The sequence below is a fragment of the Cervus canadensis genome, chromosome 10 (genome assembly GCF_019320065.1).
Source record: "Cervus canadensis isolate Bull #8, Minnesota chromosome 10, ASM1932006v1, whole genome shotgun sequence".
Classification (NCBI taxonomy): domain Eukaryota; kingdom Metazoa; phylum Chordata; class Mammalia; order Artiodactyla; family Cervidae; genus Cervus; species Cervus canadensis.
In genome coordinates, this window is record NC_057395.1 from 22,826,872 (window position 1) to 22,845,667 (window position 18,796).

Here is an 18,796-nt window from a genome sequence, read left to right on the forward strand (position 1 = left end):
CTTCTCCTGAGTGTCAACCTTTGCATTTCATGGAGTGCCTTCTCAGCCTGCTAATTTATACTTTAATAGAAACTAATAGCAAGGTTTTTCCCATCCTGAGATTTATTTTCCTATTATATACAATAAAAGATAAAGCACGTGTCAGCACTGCTTCCTCTGTCTGCACTATTGAAGTATCTCTGCCATCAAGGTTTGTGCACCCACCTTTGCTAAGCTGTTAACATAAGCCCATGATTCTCACTACACAACGTGATGGATGAAACATTCTGTTGGACACACTCTCCTACGGGCACACTCCCCATCACAGCATCCTCAGTGTCACACAATCTGCTCCGCAAAATGCCTGGCACACCAGGTACAACCTTACCTTTCTTGCCTTCTATTCAGTAAGACCTGTTAGAAGAAATATAGGACACTGATACAGGGAGGATCTTGAAGCTATACTCAAAAAGGGAAGAAATCACACTGAAAAATACTTGGGTTCATTTTAACTACTGTTCTTGTGTATTACCTCTGTCCCATTTTACAAATGACTGACACACCAGTATGTGTACATGTTGAGAATTACTGCCTTAGTACTTTACATTTTTGCTAAAATAGTATGAAATGCTCTAATGGAGGGTATTATCTAGAGTTTGATAAGTCTGTTTAGAGGGCAGAGATTAGCCCTCTAAAGTCTGCTCATCTAAACAGACTTCCTACCTTTTATGCCTGGGGATATCTGCATATATCATTGTTTCCTCTGTTAAACATTCTCTGAGGTTATTCTCAAAAGCTGCCTTTGATAAGCAGTATACCACTAGTTGTAGATATAAGGACTATGAGGCTCAGCATGTAACAGGAATCAGAGTAAACTTGTTAGTCTGGGATGGTTAAAATGTGTTTAAAAAAAGAATAAAATTATAGACCAAATACTGATAATGCTCTCAACAACTTTTGTAATAACATAATATCATAAAAATGCATTTTAAAATTAAGCATTAATAATAAAGAAAAGGACTAGACAGAAAATCTGATGTATAAATTGCCTTAAGCATGTGCCATACAAACTAGAACCTATTTAATTTTGAACGCACGGTTCTATAAATATAAGTACATATTAAATTTTTTTGAATATATATTTTCCTTCCTGAAACTTAACATTTTTATCATTTCTCCTTTTACTCAACATATCACTGGAAGAATTTCTATAGCACTAGTGACAATTAAGAAATGGGCCAGGTCCTTGTCTCTGTGGTAACATCACACGGAAATAATCAGACTTGGGGCAAGTCATTAATGCAGGTTATCAATTTGTAAGTTATAACTTCATTGAACTAAGTGGTAATCTAGTGTCCTGATTTGTGTGTGAATATAAATCTAAAATGGGCTTCCCTGGTCGCTCAAAGTGTCTGCCTGCAATGCCGGGTTCAATCCTTGGGTCGGGAAGATACCCTCGATAAGGAAATGGCAACCCACTCGAGTACTTTTGCTTGGAAAACCCCACGGACAGAGGAGCCTGGTTGGCTACCATCCATGGGGTCGCAAAGAGTCAGACATGACTGAGTGACTTTACTTACTTACTTACTTAAATCTAAAATACATTTTCCTTTATTACTAGGAACTGTTTATATACAATATTTTATTAATTCATTATTCAATTATTTCTGATCATATTATTATATATGGTGATAAGGGTAGTTGCCAATTGGTGTATCAGATGTCTTTTCTAGAATACCTCAAAATACCTGGCCCTCAATGATTCATTGTGCATCACCCCTAGAGGGCCCAAGGTTGTTTTGCATTTAAGAAACAAGGCTGAATTGAAGTGAGACTCTTTTCTTTTTTGGCCACACGACTTGAAAGATCTCAGTTCCCTTACCAGGGATTGAACCCGGGCCCTTGACAGTGAGAGCACAAAGCCCTACACTGGACTTCCAGGTAATTCCCTAAATGTCTTATTCTGAAGTTTGGAAGTCTGGGAACAACAAAGGGAACATAAAGAATTTCCTCTTGCATTGTCTGAGAGACGGGGCCCCTGAAAGGGCCAATTCTTCTAATAGGACAGATATAGATCAGATAACAAATGTAAGAGGACTCTGAAACTGACCAGAAAGGGTTTTGAGAAGTTTGACAAAAAGGATGTAGTCTTGGTGGCTCTTGTTCTTGAACAGCTCATTCAAAAGTTAACCATCAAAAGCAGCAGAACAAAAGGATTAAATGTCATGTCATAGGGGCAATTATAGAGAAAAGGAATACTGATAGCACCCACCCCCAATACCAAACACATTATATATTTAGGGTGCCATGTTTAGGAGGATGATTTAAATAACTGCTACACCAATTTTGTTTTTGTTTTTTCTTCTCTGTTACATTGGTTGTTGTTGTTCAGTAGTTAAGCCATGTCCAACTCTTTGTGACCCCATGAACTGCGGTACACCAGGCTTCCTTGTCCTTCACTGTTTCATGGAGTATGCTTAAACTCATGTCCATTGAGGTGATGCCATCCAAAGGTCTCATCCTCTAAAGCCCCCTTCTCCTCTTGCCTTCAATCTTTCCCAGCATCAGAGTCTTTTCAAATGAGTTGGCTGGCCCTTCACATAAGGCGGCCAAAGTACTGGAGCTTCAGTTTCTGCATTAGTCCTTCCAATGAATATTCAGGGTTGATTTCCTTTAGTATAGACTGATTTGACCTCTTTGCTGTCCAAGGGGCTCTCAAGAGTCTTCTCCAGCACCACAGTTTGAAAGCATCAATTCTTTGGTGCTCAGGCTTCTTTATGATCCAACTCTCACATTTGTACATGACTACTGGGAAAACCATAGCTTTAACCAGACCTTTTATGGCAAAGTGACATCTCTGCTTTTTAATATGCCGTCTAATTTGGTCATAGCTTTTCTTCCAAGGAGCAAGTGTCTTTTAATTTCATGGCTGCAGTCACCATCCACAGTGATTTTGGAGCCCAAGAAAGTAAAATCTGTCACTGTTTTCACTATCTATTTGCCATGAAGTGATGGGATCAGATGCCATGATTTTCATCTTTAGAATTGTTGAGTTTTAAGCCAGCTTTTTCACACTCCTCTTTTACCTTTGTCAAATTACATTAGGAATTCAAATCAAATTTATATTGAAAACCACAATATCCAGAATATAAAACAGGTAAAGTATCTTTTAAAGACCAGATTTCAATAATTATTGGAGAGAATAAAAGATGATTTTGAGCAATAAAGTATGGAAAATAAAATATGCTGTAAAAAACCCATCTAGAGCTGGGAGGCAGTAAAGCATACTAATTAAAAGCATAGGCTGGGGCCAGTGGGTGTGGGAATATCATGGCCTGCCATCTCTTAAATAGCACTGTGACCTTGAACAAATTCCTGAAGCTTTTTCTATCTCATTTTACTCAACTGTTAAAGTGTAGATAATGCCATTATGTTCCTCACTGGATGGTTGAGGATTAGATCAATGTAAAGGACTTCAGAGTATAGCATATAGTAACCATCTTACATCATTCTCAGTTTTTTTTCCCACTGCTCTTAGTATTTTTCTAAGCATCACATTAAAACAAAACAAAGCAAAATTCACAAGCATAAGGCCATGGCAATAATGGCTTCCTGAACAGATTTACATGTTGAATTCCATACGTTTTAGCAAAATCATTTAGCTCTAAAACTCAACTTTATTTTTTTAAGATTTTTTTTTTAATGTGGACAATTTTAAAGTCTTTATCAAATTCAGTTCAATACCACTTCTGTTGTTTATGTTTTTTGGTTACTTGGTGATGAGGAATGTGAAATCTTAGCTCCTCAACCAGGGATTGAACCCATACCCTGGTACTGGAAGGCAGTTTTATGTTAAACCACTGGACTGCCTAAAACTCAACTTTAAAATAAAAACCACTTCAATCTGGTAGGCTAACTGTTCTGATATATGAACAATAAGGGGCTTCTGGAAAGCCCCTTTAGATATATTAACTCATCTGTTATCACTGAAAGAAGTTTTAGGAAATAGTTCATTTTTCCCCCTTGAACAAAGAAACTCTTCTATAAATTACAAAGAGCATTTTGAAAAGTATTAATTACAGAAGTTCACTTCCTTTTTGTGGCTTTAAAAAATGAGTCTGGAGTAATAAAGGGCTATTAGTTATTTGTAGGAAAATTCTCTTGTTCTGTGCCAAACTTTACCTCTTTTCATAGACATTAAATAATCTACCTGAGCTGGCATTAAATATCAGGACAAGTTAGAAGATAGGAGCTGAACTACTGAAACTAAATAATCTCATGGGAAATTAACTTGGTTTCACTTAGGGCTTTTTTGGCAATATGTATCAGAAAATGACCAGTACCATTTTAAAGAGTGCTTTTAATTTTATATGTAGTTAGGTAATTCAAAGAAAGAAACTGACCTAGAAAATAAAGTATGTATTAGCATTGCTCCATAAATCATGAGCCTGTGAATCAGAGGATACTGAAGCCTGAATAGACATCTTATTATTCTGAATATTATTCACTACCCTGAATATTATACATTTAGTATCAGGCTTTCTAGTTTCTATAAAACATTTCTTTCATCATGCAGCTTTCTATTTTGCAGGATGGATAGATGTGAATTATTTGGTTTTTTATCCTAAAAAAGTAATAGGAAAGGAAAGTGAAGTCGCTCAGTCATGTCCAATTCTTTGCAACCCCATGGACTGTAGCCCTACCAGGCTCCTCCATCCATGGGATTATCCAGGCAGGAATACTGGAGTGGGTTGCCACTTCCTTCTCCAGGAGATCTTCCCGACCCAGGGATTGAACCCGGATCTCCTGCATTGCAGGCAGAGGCTTTACCATCTGAGCCACAGAGAAGTGGCACATCATAATTGAATTTCACCTTGATCTCATCAACTATATAACATTTTGATTAAACTAACTTTATACGATGCCCTTCACTAATATACTAATAAAATTAAAGTGTATTTTATTTAGAAGATAACCTTAATATGCCAATGAAGAGCTCAGGCTTGTTCACTATTTGTGGCAATTGTTTCCCAGTTTATTCTTACACTCCACTTTAAATCAAGTTGGGGACCCCTGGAAATCATGTAACTCACCTTTCTGTTTCACATCTACTTCCGATCTCCTCCTCCTACCCCCACACAGCATATCTTCTCAATTTTCAAAGAAAATGTTATTATCCCTCAATTTAAAACCTCGGCTATGGGCTGAATATATCCTCTCAGATTCATAAGTTGAAGCCCAAATTCTCAATGTTTTGATTTTGGGAGGTGGAGGTCTTTGGAAGGTAATTAGCTCATGAGCGTGGGGCCCTGTAGATTAGATTAGTGTCCTTTTAAGAACAGACCCAAAAAAGATGATTTCTATCCACCGGTTGGGCACACAGTGAGAGCCACTTATCTACAAACCAAAAAGCAGGTCCACAAGAGGAACCAAATTGGCCCAAACCTTGATCTTGAAATTCTGAGCTTCCAGAGCTGTGAGAAGGAAACTTCTGTTGTCTGATCCACCCACTTCATGGTAATTTGTTATAGTAGTTCAAGCTGACTAAGACTCTCCAATGACTTTCCATGATTCTTAGAATAAAATCTAATCTCCTTACCATCTCTGCAAGGCCCTGAAGGAGCTGGTTCCAACCTATCTCTGATCGTTTCTCTCTTTCTCTTGCTTATTTTGTTCCACTACAGTGGCCTTCAAATACCTTCTACTTTTGAACTTTTCCCTTAGCTTATCTCTTCTGCTTAGAACATTCTTACTACAGTTATTCACAAGAATGGATCTTTCTAGCTTTTCAAGTCTAAATTCAAACCTCATATCTCTCAGAGAGACTTTCTTACTATTCAATATAAAATAACTTTCTCAGAAGACCATGAGTAATTATGTATTATAGAAAACAGTTTAATTTGGTCCTATAATGTGATATAGTATTATATCACAAACAGAAGTTTTCATATTAGTGTTTTTTTTTTTTTTCAATTTGTTTTCTGTCTTCCTCTACTAGACAGTAAGTTTTTAAGAAGTTAATGTAAGGAGGACAAATTTAAATTGGTGCTCATTCACAATTTTTCATTGCTTTATCAGTTAATGTCTTTGAGAGATTTGTGTTTTCTTTGAGGTAGGTACCTAGACAGGGCTGAGTTAGGACACAGAAACTAATATATTTCAAATAGAGGAACGTTAATATAGATAATAGGTACAATGTTTATGGAAGAGATGAGAATCACCAGGGAAATTATGAGGCAACCTATAGATTAGCATGTACAGGAAGATGTTCCTCCTCCGAAGACTAAAGTCAAAGGGAGGGAGTAGTGAAGTTGAGTTGTTGGAAGAAGATGGCATTTGTCAGTATCCTTGGTGGGAGTTGAACCAGGGAGGCAAGGCCTTCTGGGGGAACTGAGTCACAGATGAGATGCAGTACAAACTCAGCTAGAGAAATGTAGATATAAATAAACAGACAAAGAAGAGAGAAGAGTGAGAGAAGAGGAAGGCTTGTCTCTTCTTCCTGCCCTCAGATTTTTGGCCAGTACCTTCCTTTGGTCAAACTCATTCAGGAATGCAAACAGCAAAGGAGTCTGGGAAATGTTCTCTGGGATACAGAACAGAGCACAGATAGGTAAGAGATACATAACACTCAGTACAAATTCAGATTTGTGCTGACAAGAAGCCATTCTAGCACAATCTGCTATTTGATCTCTTTTAGGAATGCCAGGTTATTTTTAGGGCCTCACAGATACTTTAGTATGGAACTTCACTTCAGGTGTTTTCTTTGACATATCCTTTTTAAAAGAATTTATGTTATCAATCTAAGAGACGGTTTATAATCTACCATGTGCTCCAGAACCACATTTGCTATTTATTAACTCAAGAAGTGACTTGTTTATGGATATCCTTGACCTGTGTCTTTCAACATTTTCAAACGTGAAGATCCTTTAGAAAGACGCTTGTATATATTTTTCTTACTAGAAAGGCAACATATATATGCTTTATGTAGAAAAATTATAAAATAAATGAGTAAAAGTAATTAAAACAATCTTTCCATCTCACCATCTAAAGATAATTACTATTTTAGTGTATATCCTTCCATATATTTTTTCACACATATATATATACACACACATATATACTTATTTATATAGATTAAGGAATAGATAGTCCTGTGTTAAAATAAGTGAAATAAGATATATTTTTATACCACATTCTAGAATACATATTTGTAAATTTGGTTACTTTGGTTATTAATGAATCACAAATACCTCTCTTTATTATCAATTATTCTCCACAGTGTTTCACTGTAAGAGTGAATGTACTATATTTCACCAATTCTTAATATTTGACATTCAGGTGATTTCAAATATTCCCTTTTATAAACAACAGTGAGATGAAGACACTTATAAATAAAACATCATGCATATCTATCTTTATTTCCTTATAATATATTTATAAATGTGGAATGTTTTGGTAAATAACATAAAAATTATAAAGCTTTTAATTTCCAACATGCTCTTTATAATTGCATGCTGATAGCAGTGAATGTCTATTTATCTGCATCATGCCTCAGTGCATATTATCATTTATTATAGTCTTAAATTTTTTTAATATTAAAAAGAAGAAGTTCTTCCTCACCATAAATCTACATAATATTATTTTGGTTACTTTAGAAAATATAGTCACAAAGGTGGGTTTTCCTACCCTTTGTAAGAAGCTATCTGTCCATCAGTCTTATCAATACTGTAACTACAGATGATTCTTTCTAAGGCAACACATCAGGTGAAATACCCCTGCCAAGGAAATTTTGTAAAATGTGACACTGTTATACTCAAATTAGAGATTACAAAATAGAAAAACAGTTGCCAGTGAAAGAATAGCATGCAGCTGGAAAGTCTCACTTTAAAAGAGTGGAAAAATGGGTTTCCACTTCACTGATTTGTTCACATAATATAAAAATATGGTATACTCAGGGAGTTTTTCAGACTGGGAATAACTCAAGATTAAAAGCAACAGTTGAGAAGCAGACTTGCTACAGTTACTGTGATCCATCAGAGACCTGAGGATACATGACAAAAACAGTTTCTCCCTGGGTTTCTGTAACAGGAATTTTCCAATAGCAAGTAACAAAGAGAACTTTACTGATTCAGGTAAAGCAGGCTCCAGGATTTAAATAGAAACAGTTCTGTCTTCCTTCTCTTGGTCCCGAATTTCTCTGTGTGCCAGCTTCTTTCTCAGACAATCTCTCTCCCCATATCGGGAAAGATGGTCTCCAAGAGCCCCAAATTTAGTCCACTTCTAGCCAGTGACTTGCAACATGGAAGACAGAGAAAGACTCTTGTAAACACCGCATCAAATCCTGGAAGTGAGGATAATTGGTTCTGCTTGGGTCACCTGTGGAGGCAGTAAAAAGCCATGGGGACAGTCAAACCTACCAAGACAATTTGGTGTTGAGGAGGGCAATTTCTCTACAAAACCTGGATGTCAGCCTTACTGCAATTCCCCTCCACTCTTCTTTCCAGTATACCTCTCTGAAGACAGCTGAGAGTATAAAAGCAATGGTATACTTAACGGCTGCCTTCCAGTTAGAAAAAACTGTACCCACTATTTTAAGCAAGCTATCAGAAATCAAGACCTGAGACTAACATTTTCATTTCAAAGACTGTTTGCAGAAGCATGGCTAAAAACAGTGGGCTGTTTAAGTAGGTAACTCAACTAGCTGACTGTCATAGTTAGGATTTAACACCTGAGTTTGGGGAGACAAAAACATTCAGCCTGTAGCACTGACTGGCCAGCTGGTGAATAGCTAAAGGATATACAAATGTTAGTTTTGAATTGAGAAAGCAACATTTTGTTAGAAACCTGTGTGCATTCTGTTGAAAGGTTTCCATTTCATATTTGCTTCTGTGTGTAACAAATAACCACTGACTACTGTCCTCTTCAATTGCAGTATCTATGTTTTAAAATATCAGTGAGAACAACATATTATAGAGTCTTTTTAAGATCAGTGTTTATAAATTACCCTAGATAAAATTTAGCATAAGCAATAGGCTAATCTACTGAATATTTACATACTACATGTAAAAACAACAAAAAAATCCAAAATTTTTTCATGATCTACAAATACTCACACGTATCTAAACTGTTAAAAATGAATCTCTGTTGTTTTTACTGGCTTCTCTTGAGGAAAACAGATTCTCCACTTTCTTGCACGCTTTTATTTTTACTTGATAAGAGCTTGCTTTCCCAGCAATGGCTAGAATTGATAAGGCCTTTTATTCTTTCTATCTTTCCCTCATACTTCTCCTTAGACGTCTCTGAGTAATGCAGAAAATATGAGCAACAATGCTGGATAAAGGATGTCAGATTTTTGAAATCAGATTTCTGGTCAATTGTGTAATCATGGAAAAGTTATTAAGCCACTTTGAGTTCAGTTTCTTTACTGAAAATTTTGGGAAAGCTAAACACTACCTCATTAGGACAATGTGAGAATTAAAACTGCTAACACATATAAAGTTAAAATGAATAGCCAGAAAGATAGGAATCACTTAATAATAGCTGTTATTATTTACAAGGGACAATGTTTGAGATAACGACAAAAATTCCAAATTGTATATTTATCCCAACAACAAGTGACTGCATAATTTCAAGGCAATATCACTATTTGTGGTGTTCTGATACACAATCTTTTCATTAGAAATTAAGATTTCAAAATTGGTTCCTAACAAGTGAAAATTTCATTCATTGATCTTTCATATAATAAGAAGTATAGATACAGCAACTTGTTTATTTAAAGACATTAGCATTTGGTATAGATTCTTGTGTTCAATTAGTTAGAAATAAAGAAGGGTACATGTTTTCAGTGTGAGCTGATAATATACTTATAATCTTAAGTGTGCTCTGCTTTTACGTTGAGGAAGAGAATCCTTTCCATTACTATCCCTCTCGTCACATTTCTTCATTGTTCCTAAGTTGTTATTAGAAGATACATGTAGAATCTGCCCATAATCTTTCATCTTTAGATAATCTTTTAAATAGCATGCACCATAATTGAGTTCAGGTGGCAGCCATGAATGAGATAAATCTTGAATGAGATTAAGATGAATGACAGAACTGCTTGCCAAAGTCCCATTGCCCCAGAAAGAAATGAGAAATTAATAGAATCAGGATTGGTGTTGTCTGACTACCAAAAAAAGAGAGAAATGTTTAAACATATGCTCTGAATGTGTCAGTGAAAGACAAATCTCTGTCTTCCTTTTGTACCTTTAAGACTCCTGTGCTCCTGGGATCAACCATGTAGAACCAGAACCGAACAGCGCACATTCCGAGGCTTGCTGGGAAGTATTTGGAAGTGGTGATTCTCGCAGTGTATCCTTCTTTGGGGCCAGATGAGTTGACAAACAGGAAGTGCTGGCCACTACCTTGAAATAGATAAACAATTTTTATTTAGTGAAATGATATATTTTGCAGCATGAGGTGGAACATATTTAAATCATGTGTGAATTTCAGTTTTCCCTAAACACACACACGCACGCACAGAGAAAATTAAACACAACTCACTTTCTGTCAATTATATATCAACAATATTGACTTCTTTAAACCAACATTAAAAAGAGCGTCACCATGATTATGTAATTCACAAAAATTCACCTTGGTATGTGACTTGCACATAAAGATGATTAAATATTTCGTTGACTCTGAAAGTGTATTCTTTTTCCCCTACATTCCTCAAACTTGTCTGTCAGTTTCAAGCAAATAAAATATTTCGTATGCTGCATGTAGAACAGGTATGGAGGGTGTTGGGACTGATTGGTACTGTATGTTATTTTTGGTTGTTCCAATTCTCATACTGACCAAAGTAGCAGTGAATGGCAGGTGAGAACTGCAAAGTGAAATGTAATTCTGAAATTTACCTTGTTATTTATCTGAACAATAGATAACGTCTCAACTACATTAGTATGTGAATGATCTCTCAATTTAAACACAATTGGATTTTCTTTTTCTGAAGATATCATCAAAATGCATCATAGTTACTACTCCCTCTGTGGCTTTTACTAGGGGAGAATGAAATGCATATATATATGTATTTATACACATATAAAAGCTTCCTCAGATTAATTATTTATTTATAGTTCTAAATGAAGTCTATTAAAATATTCTTTAGTTACAAGTATTTTTTCTTGTGACTTTCTCAGTATTTTTACTGAGAGATACGTGTGTAAATCATAAATTGTGAGTTAACAGTATGCCTTTTCCAGAATGTCATATAGTTGGAATCATACAGTACATAGTCTTTTTAGATTAGCTTCTTTCAGTTAGCAATATGTACCATTTAAGGTTCTACTGTTTCTTTTTGTGACTTGATAGCTCATTTATTATTATCACTGGGTAACATTTCCTTATATGGATGCACCACAGTTTCTGTATCTATTCACCTACAGAGGACATCCTGTTTCTTCCCAGCTTTAGCAAATGTGAACAAAGTTTTTATAAGCATTAGTGTGTAAGTTGTGTGGACAGAAGTTCTCAACTCATTTGTAAGTACACCAAGGTACACAACAGCTGGATCTCACAGTAAGACTAGGTTTAGCTTTGTATGAAACTGACCATCTATTTCCCAAAGTTGGCAGTCTCACCAGTAAAGAATGAGAGTTCCCATTTCGTCTCATTCTTATCTGCATTTGGGGTTATCAGTGACTTGGATTTTAGCTACTGTAATAGGTAATACCTATTTGTGTTCTCTATTGAGGGCAGGTCTTGTTAGAGAGAACAGACTGTTCTGGATAAATGGTGACTTTTCTCCTCCACCAGCTCAAGGCAGAGAGGAGTTTTCTCTGATCTTTACTGTGAGAAATGGTAGGGCACCTGAAGTTAAAACGTAAAGAAGTGTGAGGACCTGTAACACTGAATCTCCCCCAGGATTCTTTAATCTCTCAAATAAGGTTCAAATTGTTGTTGCGTAGTTGCCAAGTCATCTCCAACTCTTGCAACTCTGTGGACTGTAGCCCGCTAGGCTCCTCTGTCCACAGGATTTCCTAGGCAAGAATACTGGAGTGGATTGCTATCTCCTGCTCCAAGGGATCTTCCTGACCCAGAAATCGAAACTGTGTCCCCCACATTGGTAGGCAGATTCTTTACCACTGAGACACCTGGGAAGCCCAGTGCACGCTGAGCCTAGAGCACTGCATCAGTTAGGAGTTACAACTTCCTCCCCCAGTTCTGATTCCTGCAGAGGTTTCTGCTCTGGAGTTTCTGCTCCAGGAAGCTGTGATTCTGTTTCTCTTATTTGTCTCCAATCTGGAGGCAGTGGTTTGCATTTGACATCAATTCTCTAACAGATCTAAGAGAACTGTTGATTTTTAGTGTATTCAGCTTTTTGTCTTGTTATGAGGATAGGAATAATGACTTCCAAATGACTTACCTGTCAGATGAGAAACTGAAAGTGACTTGTATATATTTTAAAAACACAAAACAAAACTATTCCTTTCTAAAAGTATTTCTCTTCATTAAGGACCCTTATAATGTCTGGCAAAATAAAGAAAAAAATTTATCCAAGAAAAATAACCAAGAAACATGAAATATGAGTTATTGCAGCAAGATTCTCCTCAATACAAAAGAGTGGCAGGAATTCCCTGATGGTCCAGTGCTTAAGAAATGGACTTTCTGGCCAGGGGACTGGGTTTGATCCCTGGTCAGGGAACTAAGATTCTGCATGCCACGACTAAGACCTGATACAGCCAAATCAGTAAATAAAGCATTTGCTTAAAAAAGAGTGGTAGTGGAAATAATTTGAAATGTTTCTCTATTACATCTGTGAATGGTCTTCTATCTTCAATATTCTATGAAATTTATTTTATGTGCTAGCAAGTACTGGATTAGGAAAATTGTACACACTATTTTAATTCAACAATGAAACAGTTTTCTTTCACATTTCATTGCAAGGATGTCACTTGCTTATTTTCTTATTTGGAAAATGAAGACATATATGTGGCATCACAACCAAGATATACCTACACTTCATCTGTCAAACCTACTAAGAACTATGGCTTATTCATTAAGAACATGAATTCTTTAACTCTATGCTATTTTGATTAAATAAGAACATTGAAGCTTTCCCTCATCTAATTACATTTTACACCCTTGATGACTTATAATTAGCTTAAATAATTACTCTATTATATAGTTAAGACTATTGAAAACATAGTGGATATAAAGAAATAGCCTTGATTGAGTTCCAAATAAGGTAAATTAATGCTAACTGTCTGGGCTGCCATTGTTAGCTCATTCCTGAGGTGGCGTGGCTCTGTCATAGGAGCCTCCTTGTAGGCATGCTCACAGCAGGGAGCAACTCTGGTTGCAGGCTTTGTGAGTGAGCACGTGGTGTGGGTGTGGCTGGTATGTAACATTATCAGTGTTTTAAGTACGGGGGTGGGGCCAGCAGCAGCCGCTTTGTTGTGAACACACTGGGTGGTGGGCTGTATCACAGAATGCCATGTACTCTGCAGACAGCCCCTAGGGGGAAGCTTGCTGGGATCCCTTTCCAAATGGAGTATTCCAGTCCCGCCTACCTCACACCACAGCCTGGAGCTGGATCTGAGCAGACAGGTCCTGGGAGAGTCCTGCCCTATAGGCAGCCCAGTTTCTAGGAGGCAGCACAACCACCTCAATCCCCACCGCCACACCGCAGGCCCTAGCACCAGCCTGGCATTGAGTCTTGTAAGAACAAAATGGAGAAAGGGGTGCAGCATTTGGGCTGCTTCTGGGTAGAACTGAGGACCCCTAAGTGGTCACTCAGTGCATAGGTTCTCTGTGACCACACAGGCCTCACTTGCACTAGCACTCACCTTCTTGGGGACAGAACACACACACGAGCAACAGACCCCTATCAAACCCGACCCTCAGGACCTCTACTCAAACGACTGGGAAGCAGACCCCCTCCCTGACAGGTCTGTGACAGCCGAACAGCAAAGAGGTCTGACACAACGTCCAGAAAAGGCTTTCGTCACCACAACACCAGCTACACCCCCATCAAAAGCATGACGGCCAGCACACCCTTCGGGAAGTATGCCTGTCGTGTCTTGCCAACAGAGCTTGCACCTGAAATATTGGACTCAGAGTCTGCACAGGGATGGTCACACATAAAAACAGCCCTTCAGGACCACAGTAACTGTTTCTCCTGAATTTACAGAGACAGAAAAATTTGAGAAAAAGTAAAAGTGGAGGAACAATTTCCAACTAAATAGACAGGAAAAATCCCCTGAAAGAAGAAACAATGAAACAGGCGTTTCCAGTCTGCTAGACCCCAAGTTCAAAAAGGAGGTGATAAAAATGATAAAGGAATTAAAGATTATCAAGAGCTGAAAACTTTGCTAACACCCAAAACAATTAAGAAAATGGTGATAGAAACATACATATCAATACTTACCTTAAATGTAAACAGATTAAATGTTTAACGCAAAGGGCATACACTGGTTAATGGATAAAAAAGCAAGACCTGTGTATATGCTGTCTATAAGAGACCTCCCACTCCAGATCTAGGGATGCAAAGGACTGAAAGTGAGAGGATGGAAAAACATATTCCATGCAAATGGAATTCAGAAGAAAGCTGCAGTAGAATACTAAGACAAAATAGACTTTAAAGACTATTATAAGAGACAAAGAAGGACACTACATAATGATCAAGGGATTAGTCTAAGAAGGTATAACTCTTGTAAATATATATGCCCCCAGCATATGAGCACCTAAATATACAAGGCAAATGTTAATATGCATTAAAGGAGAAACTGACAGTAACACAGGAATAGTGGGGGACCTTAAACCCCAATTTCATCAATGGACAGATCATCTGGACAGAAAATCAAGAGGAAACACAGCCTTAATACACCCATTATAAGCAGATAGACTTGATATTTATAGAACATTCCATCTGACAGCAGGAGAATACACATTTTTAAGATACATGGAACATTTCCCAGGACTGATCACATACTGGGTCACAAAGTGAGGAAATTTAAAATTTAAAAATTCTTAAATTCAAAAAAAACTGAAATCATATCAAGCATATTTTCTCACCACAACACTATGAGATTAGAAATCAAGGGGAAGAAAAAATAAAAAAACAACAAAAAAAAATAAACACTAAAGAAATCAAGGGGAAAAAAAGCTGTTAAAAAAAAAAAAAACACATGTGGAGGCTAAACAATGTGCTACTAAACAACCAGTGGATCACTGAGAAAAATAAAGAGGAAATAAAATGCCTGGAGACAAATGAAAACAGAAGCATGATGTTCGAAAACCGGTGGGATGCAGCAGAAGCGGTTCTAACAGGGAGTTTTATAGTAATAGTCTTACCTTAGGAAAAAGAAAAACCTCAAACAACCCAACCTTACACCTAAAGGAACTGAAGAAAAGATAACAAAATTCAAAGCTAGCAGAAGGAAAGAAATCTTAAAGATCTGAGCAGAAATAAATGAAAAACAGATGAAGAAAACAATAGAAAAGATTAATGAAACTAAAACCTGGTTCTTAAAAAAAATAAAATTGATAAACCTTTATTAAGAAAAAATGGGAGACAGCTCAAGTCAGTAAAATTAGAAATGAAAAGGGACAAATGACAAATTACAGAGGACACCGCTGAAATAAACACCCATAAGACACTACTATTAAGCACCTACATACCAATAAAATGGACAAATTCTTTGAAAGGTACAATCTCCCAAGACTGAACCAGGAAGAAACAGAAGATATGAACAGACCAATTGCAAGTACTAAAATAGAAACTGATTTTAGAACTCCCAACAAATGAAATTCAGAACCAGATGGCTTCACAGGCAAATTTGATCAAACATTTAGAGAAGCATTAACACGGGTCCTTCTGAAACTATTAAAAAAAAATTGCAGAGGAAGGAGCATTCCCAATCTCATTCTGTGAGGCCACCATAATCCTGGTACCAAAGCCAGGCAAAGACACTACAAAAAAAGAAAATTGAAGGCCAAGATCACTGATGAACATAGATGCAAACATCCTCAACAAAATATTAGCAAACCTAATTCAACAATATGGGCTTCCCTGATGGCTAAGATGGTAAAGAATCCACCTGCAATGCAGGAGACCTAGGTTCAATCCCTGGGTTGGGAAGATTCCCTGGAGGAAGGCATGGCCAGCCACTCCAGTATTCTTGCCTGAAGAAGCCCCATGGACAGAGATGCTTGGCAGGCTACACTCCATGGGGTCGCAAAGAGTCAGACACAACTGAACGACTAAGCGCAAGCACACAACCCTTTTATAAAACTCTCCCACATTTCATAGCTCAGCTCTTAAACATCATGACATGCATATTGAGATTGATGAACTTCGATCTCACAAAAGCAAATTACGTCTAACTCAGACATCAAATATATTTCTTTCCATGATTTAATGCTAACATGATGCTGAAGATTAAATATTTAGGGCAGTGGGGCAAAAAGCATTTGTGTTCATTGACGTGAATTTAATCTGTTCTACAAAGTTGAGAACTCTCATTTAAAACCTTTCATTTCAGTAAATTATTCTTCTAACTACAAAAATACACGGAAACGTCACTAATTCAGATATTTCTCTTGAATAGTTTTAATCACATAGTATGTAGTTTAAAATGTAAGTTTTAAGCTTGCCCAGAAACCTGAGTTCATTCTAACCAAGTTCCCCATTCTTGGTCTTTGCCTACATGCTTCTAGAGTGACTTAGACTATAGCATCCTTAGTGTCGCAATACCTTTTTTCACGGCACCTCAAGTGGGAAGTTACATCTCAATTTTGTTCATTAAGTACTTCAGTGCAAACAACTTAGTATTTATTGGTATCTAACAATATTACAGGCATTTGAAAACTAAAACATACAACTTAAAAAATTTATCTCATTCTTAAATAGCCACAATTATGTTCTATCAAAGTGTGCTCCCACTGGGCACTGCACATGTTCTCAAACCTCGAAATCAGATTGAACAAAATCACCTTCACTCCTCACTCCACATGTATTTTCCCAGGTCTTAACTTTTTCCTATAGCAACTACTGAAAAGCAGTTTAGCAAAGATATAATATCACTGAAAAGAATGTAGGACAATCTGATGTTTGTATTTTAGGGTTATATGATGGAACTCATTAAAAAAACAAAACTAATTCACTGGGGATGATGGTAATCCAGCATGCCACTGCTGTATATTTTATTTCAGTACAAGACAAACAATGTCACATAAGGCTCAACATCAAAGGTAGCAATTCCAATTATTAGTTAGGGGACTCTGGGTGGGCATTCAGAGCACACTCCACCTCACCTCTTCTGATTTGCATATTCAATTTTGGTCTTACCAGATCCCCCAATCAAACACAGAAATCAGAAAGTCTATTCCTGTGTGATGTATTTGTGACTGTAAATGCAAAATTTTATCCATTTAAAAATTTAAGATTGCAAAACTGTGCATGGCAATTTAGAAACCACCATTGCAAATTTGGTCTTGGGGATTTTAAATTCTGGAACTCAAGCATATCTAAGTTTGACTTTGCAAGTGGAATAGACTTGTTGCAATGTCATGTTTTTTATTTTTCCTAGTGAATCATAAAGGTGAAAGTTGCTAAGCCTCTTAAAATTATTAATAGAAATGTATAAATTCTCTGGGAACTAGGTACTCTATCACAAAATTATAAAATGTTACATTGAATTATACTTTCAGAAATAGACTTGTTCTTTATCTAGCAAGCTCAGACTAGACATGCTTTCATACATTTATAAACTTTCAGTTGCTTCATTGAGAACTACCTATTTATATCTCACAAAATCCTTGGGGAGGTCAATCCAGCCTCCTTCACAAAGTTCAGAACTTGTTAAAGCAGAAAATAAAGCTGAAAAGTTCCAATTACCACAACATAGTGAGAATTTAACAGCAAATCATTAAACCAGCATTATTTACATGTAACTGTGTGGCATGATCAAGCATTCATTCATGGGACAGATTTCCACAGAAGGGGACTGTTTTGTTCATCAATTTGGTTTTGAACTATTTCATAACTTTCTACTGGGCATTTAAAAAGCTACTTAACTCTGATATAATAGATCAGAATGGATCCAATTAAGTTTGTAAAATCTAAAGCATGACTACGTGTAATACTCTAGAACATGGGCATTCATTAAATATTACCTGAATTTTACCTCTCCTCAGATGCTATGCCTCCTGATATTTTCTGTACGTTTTCAGTTTAACATTTCAATTTTGCTTGTACCAGGCTAATGATTACAAATTCTTAAGATTCTTAGGGTATAGCTTTTATATTTCACATCTTAACTATAAGAACTGGACATAAATTTCTCATTAATGTTAAATTCTTTACCTTAAAAACTTTAAAGAGTCGCACATGTTTTCAAAAACTGCCTTAGTGTCAAATAGGGTAAATTCATCATCAAAGTCTATTTTGTTCAAATCATTACCGTTTCTTGACATTAGAGGCCAAAATATACTAGCCATATTCAGAATCCATCACCATGCTTCATGAACATTCTTTTTAAACTTTGTAGTCTGCAGAGAGTAAAGATTCTAATTTGTCTTGTAGATGTTATTAGCTACAATTTTGAGTTTTTGAAAATGTTTCATTGAGTTACTATGCCATAAGGTAATATATTTGACATGTCTATTTAAAATAGACAGCTAATACTTTTAAAAGAAAGCTGCATTTTTAAGGCTCCAATGCCCTCGGCAGAATGATACTCATTTGCACTAGGGTCAAATCATAAAAGACAATTTCTCACTTCAAGTGTTCTGAATTCACTCCCTGCTTTAAATTGTAGGCAATTTTCATCTTTTT

At 36.5% G+C, this 18,796-nt stretch overlaps 1 protein-coding gene across 1 annotated transcript in view; it reads right to left on the reverse strand.

Annotated features, from left to right (window-relative positions):
• The window catches only part of MALRD1 (MAM and LDL receptor class A domain containing 1), a 512,454-nt gene that overhangs the window by 129,245 nt on the left and 364,413 nt on the right, over positions 1 to 18,796 (reverse strand). The window contains exon 32 of the mRNA XM_043480161.1: positions 10,225 to 10,382. Coding sequence (XP_043336096.1) covers positions 10,225 to 10,382 — 158 coding nt within the window. The remainder of the gene's footprint in view (positions 1 to 10,224; positions 10,383 to 18,796) is intronic.